The sequence below is a fragment of the Zosterops lateralis genome (genome assembly GCF_965231275.1).
Source record: "Zosterops lateralis genome assembly, chromosome: 2".
NCBI classification, from domain to species: Eukaryota; Metazoa; Chordata; class Aves; order Passeriformes; family Zosteropidae; genus Zosterops; species Zosterops lateralis.
Genome location: NC_139763.1, coordinates 89424919 through 89438816, shown reverse-complemented (window position 1 = coordinate 89438816; position 13898 = coordinate 89424919). Strand labels below are relative to the sequence as shown.

The 13898-nt window shown below is 53.1% G+C and overlaps 2 protein-coding genes across 3 annotated transcripts in view; one reads left to right on the top strand and one right to left on the bottom strand.

Moving 5' to 3' along the window:
• Positions 1 to 13898, bottom strand: part of PHB2 (prohibitin 2) — a 241086-nt gene that overhangs the window by 175217 nt on the left and 51971 nt on the right. The gene's annotated exons all lie outside the window — the stretch shown is intronic.
• ENO2 (enolase 2) lies at positions 29 to 8852 on the top strand. 2 transcript variants are annotated; one of them, XM_083855482.1, is made up of 12 exons: positions 29 to 226; positions 3044 to 3135; positions 4032 to 4127; positions 4414 to 4472; positions 5390 to 5459; positions 5623 to 5756; positions 6462 to 6684; positions 7135 to 7332; positions 7461 to 7662; positions 7872 to 7980; positions 8118 to 8176; positions 8513 to 8852. In XM_083855482.1, exons 2-12 carry the CDS (start codon positions 3051 to 3053, stop codon positions 8580 to 8582), a joined length of 1305 nt encoding a protein of 434 aa, XP_083711608.1. In that variant the 5' UTR covers positions 29 to 226; positions 3044 to 3050; the 3' UTR covers positions 8583 to 8852. The 2 variants fall into 2 exon arrangements, with proteins under 2 accessions (XP_083711608.1, XP_083711609.1); XM_083855483.1 differs by lacking the exon at positions 4414 to 4472.

Here is a 13898-nt window from a genome sequence, read left to right as displayed (position 1 = left end):
TACGTGCTGTTTGCAAAGCTTTGCTAAATCCTGACTCATCGCAGCTCTGGGTCACATGCTGCTGTCCCGGCCCTATCAGGGGCGTCTCCATCCTGCTGCTGCCGCCACTGTTGGCTTAGAGGACACATCATCTCCCCTTGAGGTCCTGCATCCCTCCTCAGCTTCGTCCTCTCTCCCCTTTCTACCAGCACTTTCTCAATCTCTCGTCCACCCCTGCCCTAGGAAGGTAAGTGTCTCCCCACGGCCAGCACACCCCTCACTGCGTGCATGTTTCTGCTGCCCACCTTGTGCCCTCCAAACCCCACACGCACTTTGGGGTCCCTGCGGAGAAGGACCACGGCGAGCGGCATTAACAACTCAACTCCCCTCACTTCCTCCCCCTGCTCCTCCCACCTCTCTCTCCTCACCCCCATCCTTCTGACTTTTCTTTCGTATTTTAATTTCAGGTACTCCCTCCTTCCCAAGCCCCCCCCTGCTTTCCCCTCCCGGCAATCATCATTTCAGACGTGAACCCAGGGAATTGCAGGGGGGGGGGGAACAACAAGGATAGGTGGTGCTCCCAAGGGCACTGTCGGGAGGTGCTGCGGGATGGAGCTTTCCCCGCGGGAGGGGGTGGTAGTGGGGAGAAGGCAACGCTCAGTCTGGGCACCGCTGGGGAAAGGATCCAGCCTCAGAGCGAACCAGCCCCCCCAGTCTCCCGAGGTGTTGACATAAACACGGGCGCTCAGGGAGAGGGAGGGAGAAGAGGGGATGTTTTCCTATTTGCACAGCCCCACACCACAGGGGAGGGGGAGAGCAGGGAGAGGAGGTGACAGGCAAGCAATAGCTGCATCAGTCACGACACTGCAGCAGTGCGGGCTTCCTGGGAGCAGTGCCCAGCCCGGGGGAATCGCAGCAGCACACCGGACTGTTCGTGGTGCCTTAGGGGAAAGGTCTTCACCGTGCTGGCCTGGCAGGGACAGGGAATTGCTGCCAGTCCCAGCTCCACAAGGAAGGCGTTGCAGCAGCACCAGCCTCCCAGCGTACGCTGCCCAGCCCCTGTTCACAGGAGCTGCACAGCCTGCTCTCTCTTCCTGGATGTGGTCCGTGGCTTCCCAGCTATGGCTCCATCCCAATCCCTTATCCCAGCTTATCTGCCTCTGACCTCCTTTCAGGACAGTGCAGCTGATACCAGGGATTTCAGGGTGGTTCTGTTCAAAAGAGAGCAAACGCAGGGGACACGGGGCAGCAACACGAGCAGAGAAAAGGGTTTAAAGGACTACAAGGGAGAGAAGATCATGTAAGTGATGGGGTGGGGCAGGCAAGGCTGGATTTGGGCTTGTCATTTGGCTTCCTCAGATCTGGCTCCAAGAGGGGCAGGTGGATGTGACCCCAGGGATGTGACCAGATAAGCAGAGAGGCACAGCATCTGGCATGGGAGTGCTGTCAAAGATGACTTTAAGCGGGGTCCTGTCCCTCTGTACCCCATGGAGGCTGTTGAGGCACGGCCAGGACACTGCTGCAAAGGAAGCTCACGGCTGGCTACGCTGGCAGGACTCTGGAGGAAGTTCCTGTGGCGTGTGCCAGATGGCGTGAGGAGCACTGCCAAAGCGGCTGATGGGGGATCCCAGCCCAGATGGACATGCTGGAGGGCCCTGTGCAGAGAACCCTGGAGTTGCTGGCTGAAACTCCCCACAGGAGAAGCTCTGTCTGAAACTTCAGAGCAGCAGCACGATTTCCTCACACCCTTGGGATTTCCACCCACCCGGAGCAGTGGCGTCAAGCGCTGACTCGGCTTCCCCATCCTGCTTCCTCAGTGCTGTGATGTGCTGGTTCAAACCTTTTCTCCCCTGCCCCGGTGCTGAGGCCCTGTGCTGGCTGCAGCCCTGCTCACACACACCATGGGGAGGACCTGGTTGGGGCTTCATGGCTACTCTGGCCTCTGCCAGCCCTGCTCAGGGTTGAGGGAAGCATCTGTGGGAGCCAGGGGAGGAAAACTTGGCATGGGAGCATGGGGAGGATACGCCTCATTGTTGCACAGCCCCACAGCCAGGGGAATGAGAAGGTGGCATGAGGGGAATGAGCTGATTTGGGTCCCCTAGAGAGCAAACTGCAGCAAGAGAAGCTCTTTCAAACAGCCATCATTACCCATCAGCATGTTTTCTACTTCAGGTTTAACCAGGTGCCCCAAAATGCTAGGCTTCCTCACCCCCCTCACCTAACAGAGATCCAGCCCAGCCTCATCTGCTTCCCTGCCTCAAGAGTGGAGCAAAGGGTTGGCAGCTGGGCCAGGTTCCCCCTCCCTTCAGAGCCCTCTTTGCCACATCTGAGGAGGCACCGTGGCCTTTGGCAAGATGGCTCCTCACGCTGCCAGGCTCCCTCTGCCTTGGCACAGCCTGACCCTGCAGCTCATGGGGGACACAGGGAGGCCGAGCAGGTGTGAGGTCTGGGACAGGCAGTTTGGGGTCTGGGACAGCCAGGCTGGGATGGCTCCCTGGATGGGGGGCTGCAGAGGGGCTGGGGGTCCCCTGGCTGGCTGGCTGTCCCCTGCCCTGCCCATCATGCCCGGCTGGCTCCCCATTCACCGCACAGGGACACAGCAGCCGCCTCCTGTCTGGCCTGGCAGGCGCTGTGCTCACCTCCCGGCAAGGGGACAGGAGATGCCAGGAGCCGCTGCCCTGTCCTTGACACCAGAGCCAGGGGCACCTCCCCGCTGCACCAGCTGATCCCTCCCTCTCTGCTGCCCGTGGCACCCTCCCCATCCCTACCATCCAGGCTTGGATCGGGCGCTGTGCTGTGACACAGGGAGAGAGGCAGAGTGCTCCCAGTTTGCCAGCTGCAGCAGAGGGACAGAGTAAATTCTAATTTTCCTGGGAAAATGTTTGTAGATTTCTGTAGTCTGGGTGAATTTCTAAATTTCCTGGGGCAAATAGTTTTAGCGCAAATTTCTAAGGTCGCTTTTCCTTGAATTCCCTTCTCTCTGTCAGTCTAGACACAGAAGGGGTGAGCACCACATCCTGGAGCCTGTCAGAGCTGAATGTATCCTGTTGTCTCCTCTCCACAGACTCACCATGGCAGTCGAGAGGATCCATGCCCGTGAGATCCTGGACTCTCGTGGGAACCCCACCGTTGAGGTGGATCTCTACACACACAAAGGTACATGAGTGAGGATAAGAGACAGGGGCAAGCCCTGCCCACCCTGGCAGCGCTGGTGCTGTGCAGCAGCCTGGCACACCAAGAGCATGGAGGGTCCTCACTGGTGAACCCCCAGCAGGCAACAAGCCAGGGGAGAGGCAGAGACCAAAATTCTGCTCATGGCTCTGCTTGTGCCTGTGCTCAGCAGCTCTGCACACGTGCTGGGCAAATCACAAGACAGCTGGCTGTCCTGTATGTGAGTGGAGCCATGTGCCTGCTCGTAGCAGGGACAGAAGGTCTTTTTATCACAAATATCTGCACCTTCTCATCATACCCCTGCTGCAGCTATGCTTTTAATCCTGTGGCATGGTAGAAGTTTGGTAACACATCCATAGCTATGCTCATAGCAGGGGTGAAGCTTTGTTCCTGAGATCTCTGTGCAGCTATGTCCATGCATAAGTCTCAACTGGAAGAGCTGCATGTGCACTGGGCCCAAAACTACTTGGGCTGAGGGGTGAGGAGCAGTGAGAGGCCAGAGCACACATGCAACCATTGTCTTCCTTCTTCAGTGAGGCAGAAACCTCAGTCTGAGGGGGAGGAAGCTGAGGGTGGCTGTGAATCAGGCTGCCTCTGGAACTAGGCGAAGGGCTAAGGAACCAGACTTCCACCCATCACACACAGTTCTGGGTGCCTGACATCCAGGTTACTCAGCCTGAAAGCCCTGGGTGCATTTATTTCTGCCACTGAGGGGCTCCACCTCTGAGAAGACCAGCCACAAGCAGCCAGCCAGTGGGGCCATCCATTTGCACAAGTAGTTGCTGCATCCTTTCCTATGAAAGCAGGGCAGAAGCAGGTGCATGAGGGTTTTTCCTCTTCACTCTCTGCTTGTCTCACACCCTGGTTTTGCTGTTTCCCAGGCATGTTTCGAGCAGCCGTCCCCAGTGGAGCATCCACTGGTATCTACGAAGCACTGGAGCTGCGAGACAACGACAAGTCACGTTTCCTTGGAAAAGGTGGGGAGATGCCTGCTCTACAGCTCATCCTCGGGGCTGCCTGTGTGTGGGGCTCTGTTGGAGGGTACTGCCCACCCACTGGTGTGACAGGGATGTGCCCTCAGGGAGACCACAGAGGCACAGACCTAGCATAAAGTGTAAAGTGAAAGATCAGGCCTCGATCTTCCCTTGCTGTCTCCCTCTCTGTCTCTCTATCGGTCCTCTCCCTCCCTCCTTCCACTCTTCTCTCTGCCTCACTCTGTCTCTCTCTCTCTCTCTTTCTTTCTTTGCCTCTTCCCTTCTTTAGGGGTCCTGCAGGCCGTGGATCATATCAACAGCACTGTCGCCCCCGCTCTCGTGGGCTCTGTAAGGATTTCTCTTTGTTCTCCCTTGTCCAATGCTTACTCTGCTCTGTCTGTCCCCTGATCTCTGTCTCTGCCTCTCTTCATCTCACTGGGTTAACAGACACAGCGATGCTCTCTGTGAACCTGGGCACACCCCTCCTGCCTTCCATGCCTGTCTGTGTCCACAGCAATCTTTTCTCTGGGAGGAAAGGATTTAACTCTTCCTGGTCCACCACAGCATCTGTGTAGCCTAACTAGTCCCCTTGGTGCTCCCTGTAGAGCTCACCCCCTCTCTCAGCTGTGCTCCCCCTCAAGCACTGAATCACATCCACATGTCTGTGGCCTCATCCTGGTGTGATGAGCAATGGTTGCATCGTGCAGGTTTTGGCACAGTCTTGCAGAGCAGTGGTGTCACATCTGCAGCCTGTTTACACCTGAAGATCTGGAGCCTGCTTTGAAGAGAGCTGAGCTGAAGCCACATATTACATGCCATGTAGCCCATGGCTGGCTCTGGCTGAGAGCCCAGTTCTCTCCAGCCCTGAAAAATACCCAGCGTGGTGGAGGGCTGCCAGTGTTGGGTCTAACCTTGCTCTCCACCTCACTCCTGGGGATGGCTCCATCAAGTCTACATTTGCTTGCTTGAGGTTGAGCATGTCTGTTGTTCTGCCTAGCTTCTGTGTGACCACAGCACCACAAAGCTCCCTGGAAGTTGCCAAAAGGCTGGGTAAATCCCCAAGGGAGTCCTGTGTCCCCGTCAGGGTTACCTAACCTGACTAAATACCAAGGCACCAGTTTCCAGAGCTTTGTGTGTATATGTTGCCCCACAAGCTGAAAAGGTCCTTGTACCCCCAGCTTCTCCATCAATGCCTCCTTACCTGCGCACCAGAGCCAGCAGCTCTTCCAATCGTCCCCTTCTCAGGAGCTGTTTCTTTCTTGCAGGGCCTCTCTGTTGTGGATCAAGAGAAGATAGACAACCTGATGCTTGAGATGGACGGCACAGAAAACAAATGTAATTCATCCCTCTTTTTGGCCGGGAAATTATGGGAAGCTGCAGGGCTGGAGAAGGGGAGGGGCATTGTCCAAGCTATGGTGAGCCCAAGGCTGGGCTGGAAAGGGCACCCACTGGGCAGGATGTTGCCACCTGAAAAGTCAATCTCCTCCTTTGCCCACAGCCAAGTTTGGTGCCAATGCTATCCTGGGAGTTTCCCTGGCCGTGTGCAAGGCGGGAGCTGCAGAGAAGGATGTGCCCCTGTACCGGCACATCGCTGACCTGGCCGGCAACTCTGACCTCATCCTTCCTGTGCCAGTAAGACTCCTCTGTCCTTGACACTCACCTTCAGAAACTCCAAAAGGGTGGTGTTCCAAAAGAAACTTCAAAGGTGTTGGGAGGTAGATAAGGAAGGGATATGGGATTGAAATATCAGCTGAGTGCACTGCACTTGTCAGGGAAGCAAACCAAGGCCCTAGATTTGTCAAGTTTCAATAGGAAAAAAGGAGCTTGAGGAGGATACAGTAGAGGTTGTGATGGGGGGTTGACTGAAGATCTCATTCTAAGCACAAGCACCAGAGGGCATCATGCGAACCCTCTGGGGCACAGTTCAAAACAAGGGGTGTGTGGGTCTTCACACCAGGGGAAGCTGCCTTGAGAAACTCTTTCAGAGAATTGTGGATGCTAAAATTTTCTTAGGGTCAAGAAAAAGGGTCCTGTAAGAGAGACTAACAGCATTGTTGATAAACACATACAGATAAACAGAGCATAGATAAACACACATAGCTCAGGAGATCTCTGAGAGGGAAACAGATTTGAAAATCCTCCCTAACCATGTGCTTTGAGCCACTACTGGAAAGAAGACTCCAGGTTTATGTGCCTTTGGTCTGATGGTTGTAGCTGATGTGCTTATGTTACCCTGTGGGATGTGGCATGAACAGGCATGGTGACACATCTGAGAGCCACCTCTCAGGGGCGCCAAGACGGTTCCTTCAGCTCTGACTCTCTTATGGACTCTTCCAGGCTTTCAACGTGATCAATGGAGGTTCCCATGCAGGCAACAAACTGGCCATGCAGGAGTTCATGATCCTGCCTGTGGGGGCCGAAAGCTTCCGTGATGCCATGCGCATCGGGGCTGAAGTCTATCACAACCTCAAGAGCGTCATCAAGGAGAAGTATGGCAAAGATGCTACCAATGTGGGTGATGAGGGAGGCTTTGCCCCCAACATCCTGGAAAACAGTGAAGGTGAGAGCCCTACAGACATGGGGTATCCCCGCCTGCAATGCTATGGGTTCCTATGCCCAGCTCACAGCATTCCCCAGACTGATTTAAAAAATGATGTCTCAGTGTCATTGACCTCCTGTGTTAGGGAATGTTTCTAAGCTCCTTCTTCTTGGGGTGGGCTTGATCTGTCACAGCCTCTCCATACAAACCTTTTATGCATGTGCACACTTTTACAAGGCCTTCCACAAACTGGTCTTTGAGCTGTGAAATTGTATTTTAATTCCTCCTTGCCCCTTTGGACACAGCCCCTACAGCTCCTTGGCATGTTTCTGTTGCATTCTGGGCTCCCTTCTACTTCTCCATCACATCACCAGATTTTAGTGGCTCTGGGGACCTTCCCAAGGGAGGCTCCCACCAAAAGGCAGAGCTCTCTGCACGGGCTGACTCTCCTGACTGCAATTCTCCTCTCAGCTCTGGAGCTGCTCAAGGAGGCTATTGACAAGGCGGGCTACACAGACAAGATCGTCATTGGCATGGATGTGGCAGCCTCTGAGTTCTACCGTGACGGCAAATATGACCTGGACTTCAAGTCCCCAGATGACCCAAGCCGCTACATTTCTGGAGATGAGCTGGGTGACCTCTACCAAAGCTTTGTGCGTGATTACCCAGGTGAGCTGCTCTGTGGGGCATTAGAGAATCAGCACTGGGGCTGCACAGCGACCAGGCACAAACCCTCTGTGGTTTTGGGGTGGGAAGGGAGGCAGCTTTGACTTGTGCCTCTTTGGTTGTCCTTTCAGTGGTCTCCATTGAGGATCCCTTTGACCAAGATGACTGGGAGGCCTGGACTAAGTTCACCGCCAATGTGGGGATTCAGATAGTGGGAGATGACCTGACAGTGACGAACCCCAAGCGCATTGAGCGAGCTGTTGAAGAGAAAGCCTGCAACTGCCTCCTGCTCAAAGTCAACCAGATTGGATCTGTCACAGAGGCCATCCAGGCGTAAGTCCAGCCTACTGCCCTTGTTGTCCTGTGAATGGGCTGGTGATGAACCACAGCCAGGTGTCACACTGTGCACTGGGTGAACAGACTTGCGTCCCTACCAAAGTGTAGGATGCTGAGAGTGGGAGTAGAGTGTGCCTGAATCTTACCCTGTGTGGGTAGTCATTGTAGGAGTAGGAGCTATTGACTGCATTTCTCACTCCTTGCAGTTGCAAGTTGGCCCAGGAGAATGGATGGGGTGTGATGGTGAGCCACCGATCTGGGGAGACTGAAGACACTTTCATTGCTGATCTGGTTGTAGGACTGTGCACTGGGCAGGTAGGTGAAACCCAGGCCATGCACAGGCCTGGAGGAAAGCAAAGGGGTGTCAAAACAGAATCCCCTGCCCTGCCATGGGAAACTGGTACAAGTCATAACAGTGTCTTACAGTGTTTGCTTTGGGGAATGCTTTACAGATAAAGACGGGTGCTCCCTGCAGGTCTGAACGCCTGGCTAAATACAACCAGCTCATGAGGTAAGGGGCTCCAGGGATGGGAATGCAGAAGAGAGAATAGGGGAGTGACCAATTGGGTGGAAGAAGCTGAAAGCTCAAGGGTAGATGGGGCTCGTGGGTGAAATGCTACAAAGACAAGGCACAGAGATGACAGTAGGATCCTAGGGAGGCTTCTGGGGCGGATTCCTTTCCTCCTCCTTGGCATGAGGGTGCAGCCCTGCAGTCACAGCAGCTGACAGGAGCTGAGCTCCTCGGGCACATGTCAGCTTCCTACTGATGAGCTGCCTCTCCGGCACCCTGGTGCCTCCAATGCTCCCTCACTACAAGGGCCTGATGTGTGCTGTCTCTCTCCTGCAGGATTGAGGAAGAGCTTGGCGATGAAGCACGCTTCGCCGGACACAACTTTCGCAACCCAAGTGTTCTTTGAACATTGTCCCCAGGGCACAGCCACCCTGCTGCTCTTTCCCACCTCACAGACTCTGAACCCCCCTTTCCCTCCACTGCTCCCTTTTTTGCTCTTTCTCCCCACTCTGTCACCTGGTTTCCTCTCACCTCGAAACCCTTCGAGTTCAGGTGTCCCTGGCTAGATGTACCCAGGTGAAGGATGAGAGAGGGCCTACACCCCTGTCCCTTGCTGTGGGGTCATAAGCATTCCTGGATCTAGGCATTGTGTGTCTCTGTTGTTTGTGCAGGGCCACGCCCGGGCCGCTCTGCTCACGTGTCAGAGCACGGGAGCGTCCGCCCGGCGCGTCCCCTCGTGCGCCGAAGCATGTGCGGTGACCATCTGTGCCGGTGTGCTGGGACACCGCCGCCCCCGTGGCTGCGTCCGGCCGAGTGCTGCCAGCGGCTCGCTCTCGTTGTGCATGTGTGTAGGTGTGTGTACGTGTCCTGGCCTACGGCGTGTCCCTGTGCCCCAGGCGTGTGTCTGCGCTGAGCCCCGGCGGGACCCCTTCGCCTCCGCCCCAGCCGTGTCGTGTTGGGCTGTGCTGTGTTGGGCTGTGCTTGCCGCCAGCTTAGCGTTGAAGTGCACTGCTGTCCCACACTGGGTGTAAGTGTGCGTGTGTGCGTGTGTGTGTGTGCTGTCAGTCTCTGGCTCAGCACGTAGGACTGTGGGGCAATGTATTAAAGCACATCCGGAAACAAACCCATGCTCTCATTTGCTTCTTGTGACCTTTTTCTCTCTGTTCTCTTCCCTCTTGCACTCCTTCACCCTCCCCTCCGCCCATGATGTCTGCTTCACCTTCTGGACAGCCCATGCTCAGCTGAGCAACAGACAAACTACAGATCCCTAAACTCTATTAAAATGTATTTCACACCTGAGTTGCCTGACTTGGCCTGATATTTATCTCTAGCTGCCAGTGTTTGGGAAGTGGGGATGTTTTGCTACAAAAGCAGGAGATGCTCGCACAGAAAGGTAAAAAAAAAAAAAAGCAGAGGGGACTGGCAAGGGAAAGAAAAGGCCCAGCTTCCCTCACCTGCTTTCACAGCTTTGTCCCTCAGCCAGACTGCTCTGTTGGCCAGGAGCCGGGAAACATCAAAGGGAAGGCATGTGTGATGACTTGCCCCTGTCATCTTCAGCAAACTGTATTGCACGAAGATCTGCTGTGCAGGGATGTTAATTGTGCCTTCCACTGATGTAAAGACCTCAGGGTTGGCCCCCAACAGTCTGTCTGCTGGACTCAGATGATGGTAGACAGAAATGGCAAGTCTTTGAGAGAGAAAATGCTGATTGTCCTCCCCCAAAAGGGGTTTGTAAAGCAGTGACTGGAGCATAGGTGGGATGGGTAGTCTCTGTCAGCTCCATCTGCTTTCACAGGGGCAACTCAGCAGTACTTGAGGAAAGCTGCCCGTGCTCCAGCCAGTGCCCCAGCAGGCTGGGTGCCAGCAAACCCCAGCGCCTGCTCAACAAACAGCTTTGTTCTGGACTGACTCAAAGGAAGACGGGGGGTTGGGGATGCTACTGTGAGAAATCCAACTGGAGAATAAATGATAAAACCACCTTGCCCACCATTATATTCACGTCAGTAGCCCTGCTACGTCCTTGGGCACTTGGGCACACTCAGCTCCTGCCCCACTTCCCTACAGAAAGTTTCCAGACCCTTGCTTAACTCTTGTCATTTGTTTCTGAGATTGCTCAGCAAGTCCCACTCCCCCTTGACTTTGTGCTCATGCAGACTTGAAAAACCAAAGACAAAACTTTAGAACACTGGCATTTCACTGCTGATCCTTGACTAAACAGCACAGATTAAGGACTAAGTCCAAGAAGGGAAGACAAAGACTTTGGCACACATGCCCAGAACTGAGAAGAGAGTGGGAGGGAGAATGTGAGAGTAGAGACAGGATTGGTTTCCAGGGCATCACCAGTGCGCACAGCACACATCTCAGTGGCAGGGAAGAGCTTGTGCCCCGGCTGCAGCCCGGCTCTCGCCCGTGCTCTCTGGGAGCTGTAGTCCGGGTGCCGGGGAGGGAAGGCTCTGTCTGCTCCATCTTCCCCCGCGTCCCTCTCGGCGGCATCCCGCACCCCCCAGCCCTCCCCCACTGTCACATCTCCCCAAAAGCGGCTGTGTGTGCGTGACAGCGCTGTTCTCCTGCAGGAATGTGCATTTTGGGTACAGGCAGTGGGCTGTCTTTCCCCGTCGTACACCTCACTGCTCCTTTGTTTTAGATACTGGGATTTTGTGAACAGCATGGCTACTGCTTAGCAATCAGAGCAGCTTTTTTTTGGAAAAAAACAAACAATCAAACAAAAAAAAACCCAAAAAAACCCAAACAAACAAACAAACACCACCCCCCAAAAAAAACCCACAAAACAAACAAACAAACAAACAAAAACCACCCAAAAAACCCAAATAAAAAACTTTGTTATCTTTCATATTCCCAAGAGCATCTCCCCTTCCCCCCCCCCCCCCCGCCCCTCCCGTTTGTCTTTTTCTGTGCAAGGAAAGCAATGAAGTGCCCCAAGGTAGTTGGCGTTGCCCGTTTAAATGCAGCCAGGCTGCAGCAGCAGCAGGGAAGTGGTGTACATGTCCCTACAGTGTGGGAAGAATTTGTTAGGCAAGAGTTTCTGCCAGTGAGGCATCACCACGTCCCTGTGTCAGGGAAGGTGCGTGAAAGCCCTGAGGGGATGGGAACACATCGGGAAAGCCCTGAGGGGTTGGGAACACATCCCACCATAGCAGTACCTCACCTTGGTGCCTTTCTTAAATCAAAAGAGTTCGTCACTGCTGGAACAACGTAGAGAAGGAATATGTGATGCTGGCATGTTTGCTTGGGTCACTGCAAATACTTGTCCTCATCCAGAGCATCCTAAGATGCATATGCTGCATCCCCTTTGGCTCAGGGGCAGAGATTTGGTTACAGTTTCTTTGTGGTAGAAATGTCCAAGCACTGGGCTGTTCCTGCACCTGAGGACTCCGGTTGTATAAGCTGATGTCTCCATCAGATTGCTGTGCTGTAACGTGAATGCAGAATATGAGTAACAGCACGGGGATGGGCTGGCAATGTGACACTATCTGTGAATGGAAACATTTGTTGGATTTGCTTTCTTTTACCTCTCGAATCATACTCTGTTTAAATTACGTTTGCAGAGCAATGTACAGCTGTTAAAAGGATAATTTAACATTAGCTGCTGCCTCTTCCCCTCCCCCCCCCTCAAACCTCCAGATATATTTTTTCTAAATACGTGTGTGCACACATAAATGAGCTGGAAAGGGGAGGTGTCACTCAATTAGGCTTGTTATAGAGTGCAGAGAAAAGCCTCAATAATGAAGAGCTACCAAATTTCTCTAGTATGTTCTCGTCTGTCTCAAGAACAGTGGCATGTGTTGCAGCCTTGGGAAACCAGTATCTTTCATATAGGAGGCTGTCAGGGACACTGTCTTGATGAACATCCGACAAGAAGTCCAAAAATTTGGGTGCTGGGTAATTCCTATGAGGTGCTGTTCAGCTTAATCAAAAGAAGAGTATTTGGCCCTGCTGCTGGAAGACTCAATTCAGACAGCTTGGACAGGTTGGCAGGAGAACATTAGGAAGCTCTCTCTCTAGGCAAAGATTAGCATACTAGAGCATTGCATATCTCAGTGTGGAAGCAGCTGTAACTCGCTTCCTTATTCCTTCCGTCATGGAGACTACTATATGCTGTGCCTCAAAAGGGAAGTGGGGCTCCATGTATTTCTAAGAATAAGAGTTTCACAGGAAGATTGAGATGAGATGTTTGGAGGTCCTGACTTCAAGCCCTTGCTAACAGCAGGGCTAGCTCCAGACCTAGATGAGGCTGCCTGGGGCCTTGGCCAGACAGTTTCTGACTGCTCAAGGTGAGGAGATTCCCCAGCCCCTACTGAAACCTGTGTTGGTGCTGAACTACCTTTAGGAATGAGGTTTTCCCTTTAACTAGTCACAGTTTCCTTTCCTGCAAATTTCATAGGTATTTCACTGTGTATCTGTCAGAAGAACCTGGCTCTCACTCCTCTGTAGCCCTGCAGACCAAAGGAAAAAAAAAAAAAAAAAAAAAAGCCAAAGAGTGTAACTGGTTACCCCCTAACTTTTCTCTACTCCAGGCTGAAAGAAACAGTTCTTTCAGCCTCCCCTTGTATGCCGCAAGCTCCAGCACCTCACTTATCTCATTCCCTCCCCCACAGGACTATCAGCACCTCTCTTGTGCTGCATTTCCCTAAGAAGGCTCTATCCCAGCCAGGGCCTCTCCTTTTGCAGGCAGCTGTTTGTCCCCTGGTAGAACTGGAAGCAGTGGGATGATGTGGCTGGAGAGATCTTGAGGTTGCATGTCCTATCTTCCTAATCCAAGGGAGGACCAGCTACACCCCAGGAAGTTTGGTATCTGCTTGCTGAGCCTCCTAGCTGGCTCCCAGACTCCTCAGGTCATATCCATGCTGAAGAGACACAGCTATAATGCTCTTGGTTTGCCCAAGGCCCTCGATCTGTTGACTTCAAAGGTGAGGTATTTTTATTTCCCACGTTCTGCAGCCAGCCCACCTTGGTCTTGCTGCACAAACACACTATTTTTCACCTATGCTTACCACCCTGAAACAGAGTGGCTTGACCCAGCAGCAGTTTGGCTATGAGCATTTATGACTGGGAAAAAGGAATGGTTGCCCCAACCCTGGTTCTCTTTTGAATCACCTCTGATGCCTCTTCATAAACTGAGAGTGCAGGCCATCTTTGGCTGGCTTCTTGGAATAAACCAAAACCTAGGAAGATTTTCATAAGGTATTGGAGTCTCTGCCTCTCCACTTATTGAAATAACAAATGACACTAAAATCTTGATAATGAATTTAACATTTAAGTAAGTTTTTGAACTGAAGCAGCTGACCTGGTTATGGAAGATGATGACATGAAAACCTTTTGGGGCTTGACACTGTGGTTATACAAACTTGGTGCCACACGTTACTCATCCAGAAGATCTCCGCAATACCAACCACTGCAGCTGCCACAGAGGCTTCTCCTCAAACCACAAACCTTGGGGATCTGGGTATTTTGTTTAGCATCCAGAGAACAAGGATCTCGACAAGATCTTCCTCCTTCATGAATCATCACTTTGGCCTCTAAGGGTCACACACACTGTGAGCTGGGGACGCAGGGCTGTCAACTCCTAAAGGCGACAGTTTGAGGCAGCCTTGACAACTGCAAATGCCACCACCTCCACAGCAATAATAATATTCTGTCTTCTTGTCTGGGGCTCAGCTTGGTGAGGCGCTTTGTGAAGCAGATAACGCTCACCCCTGTGCTT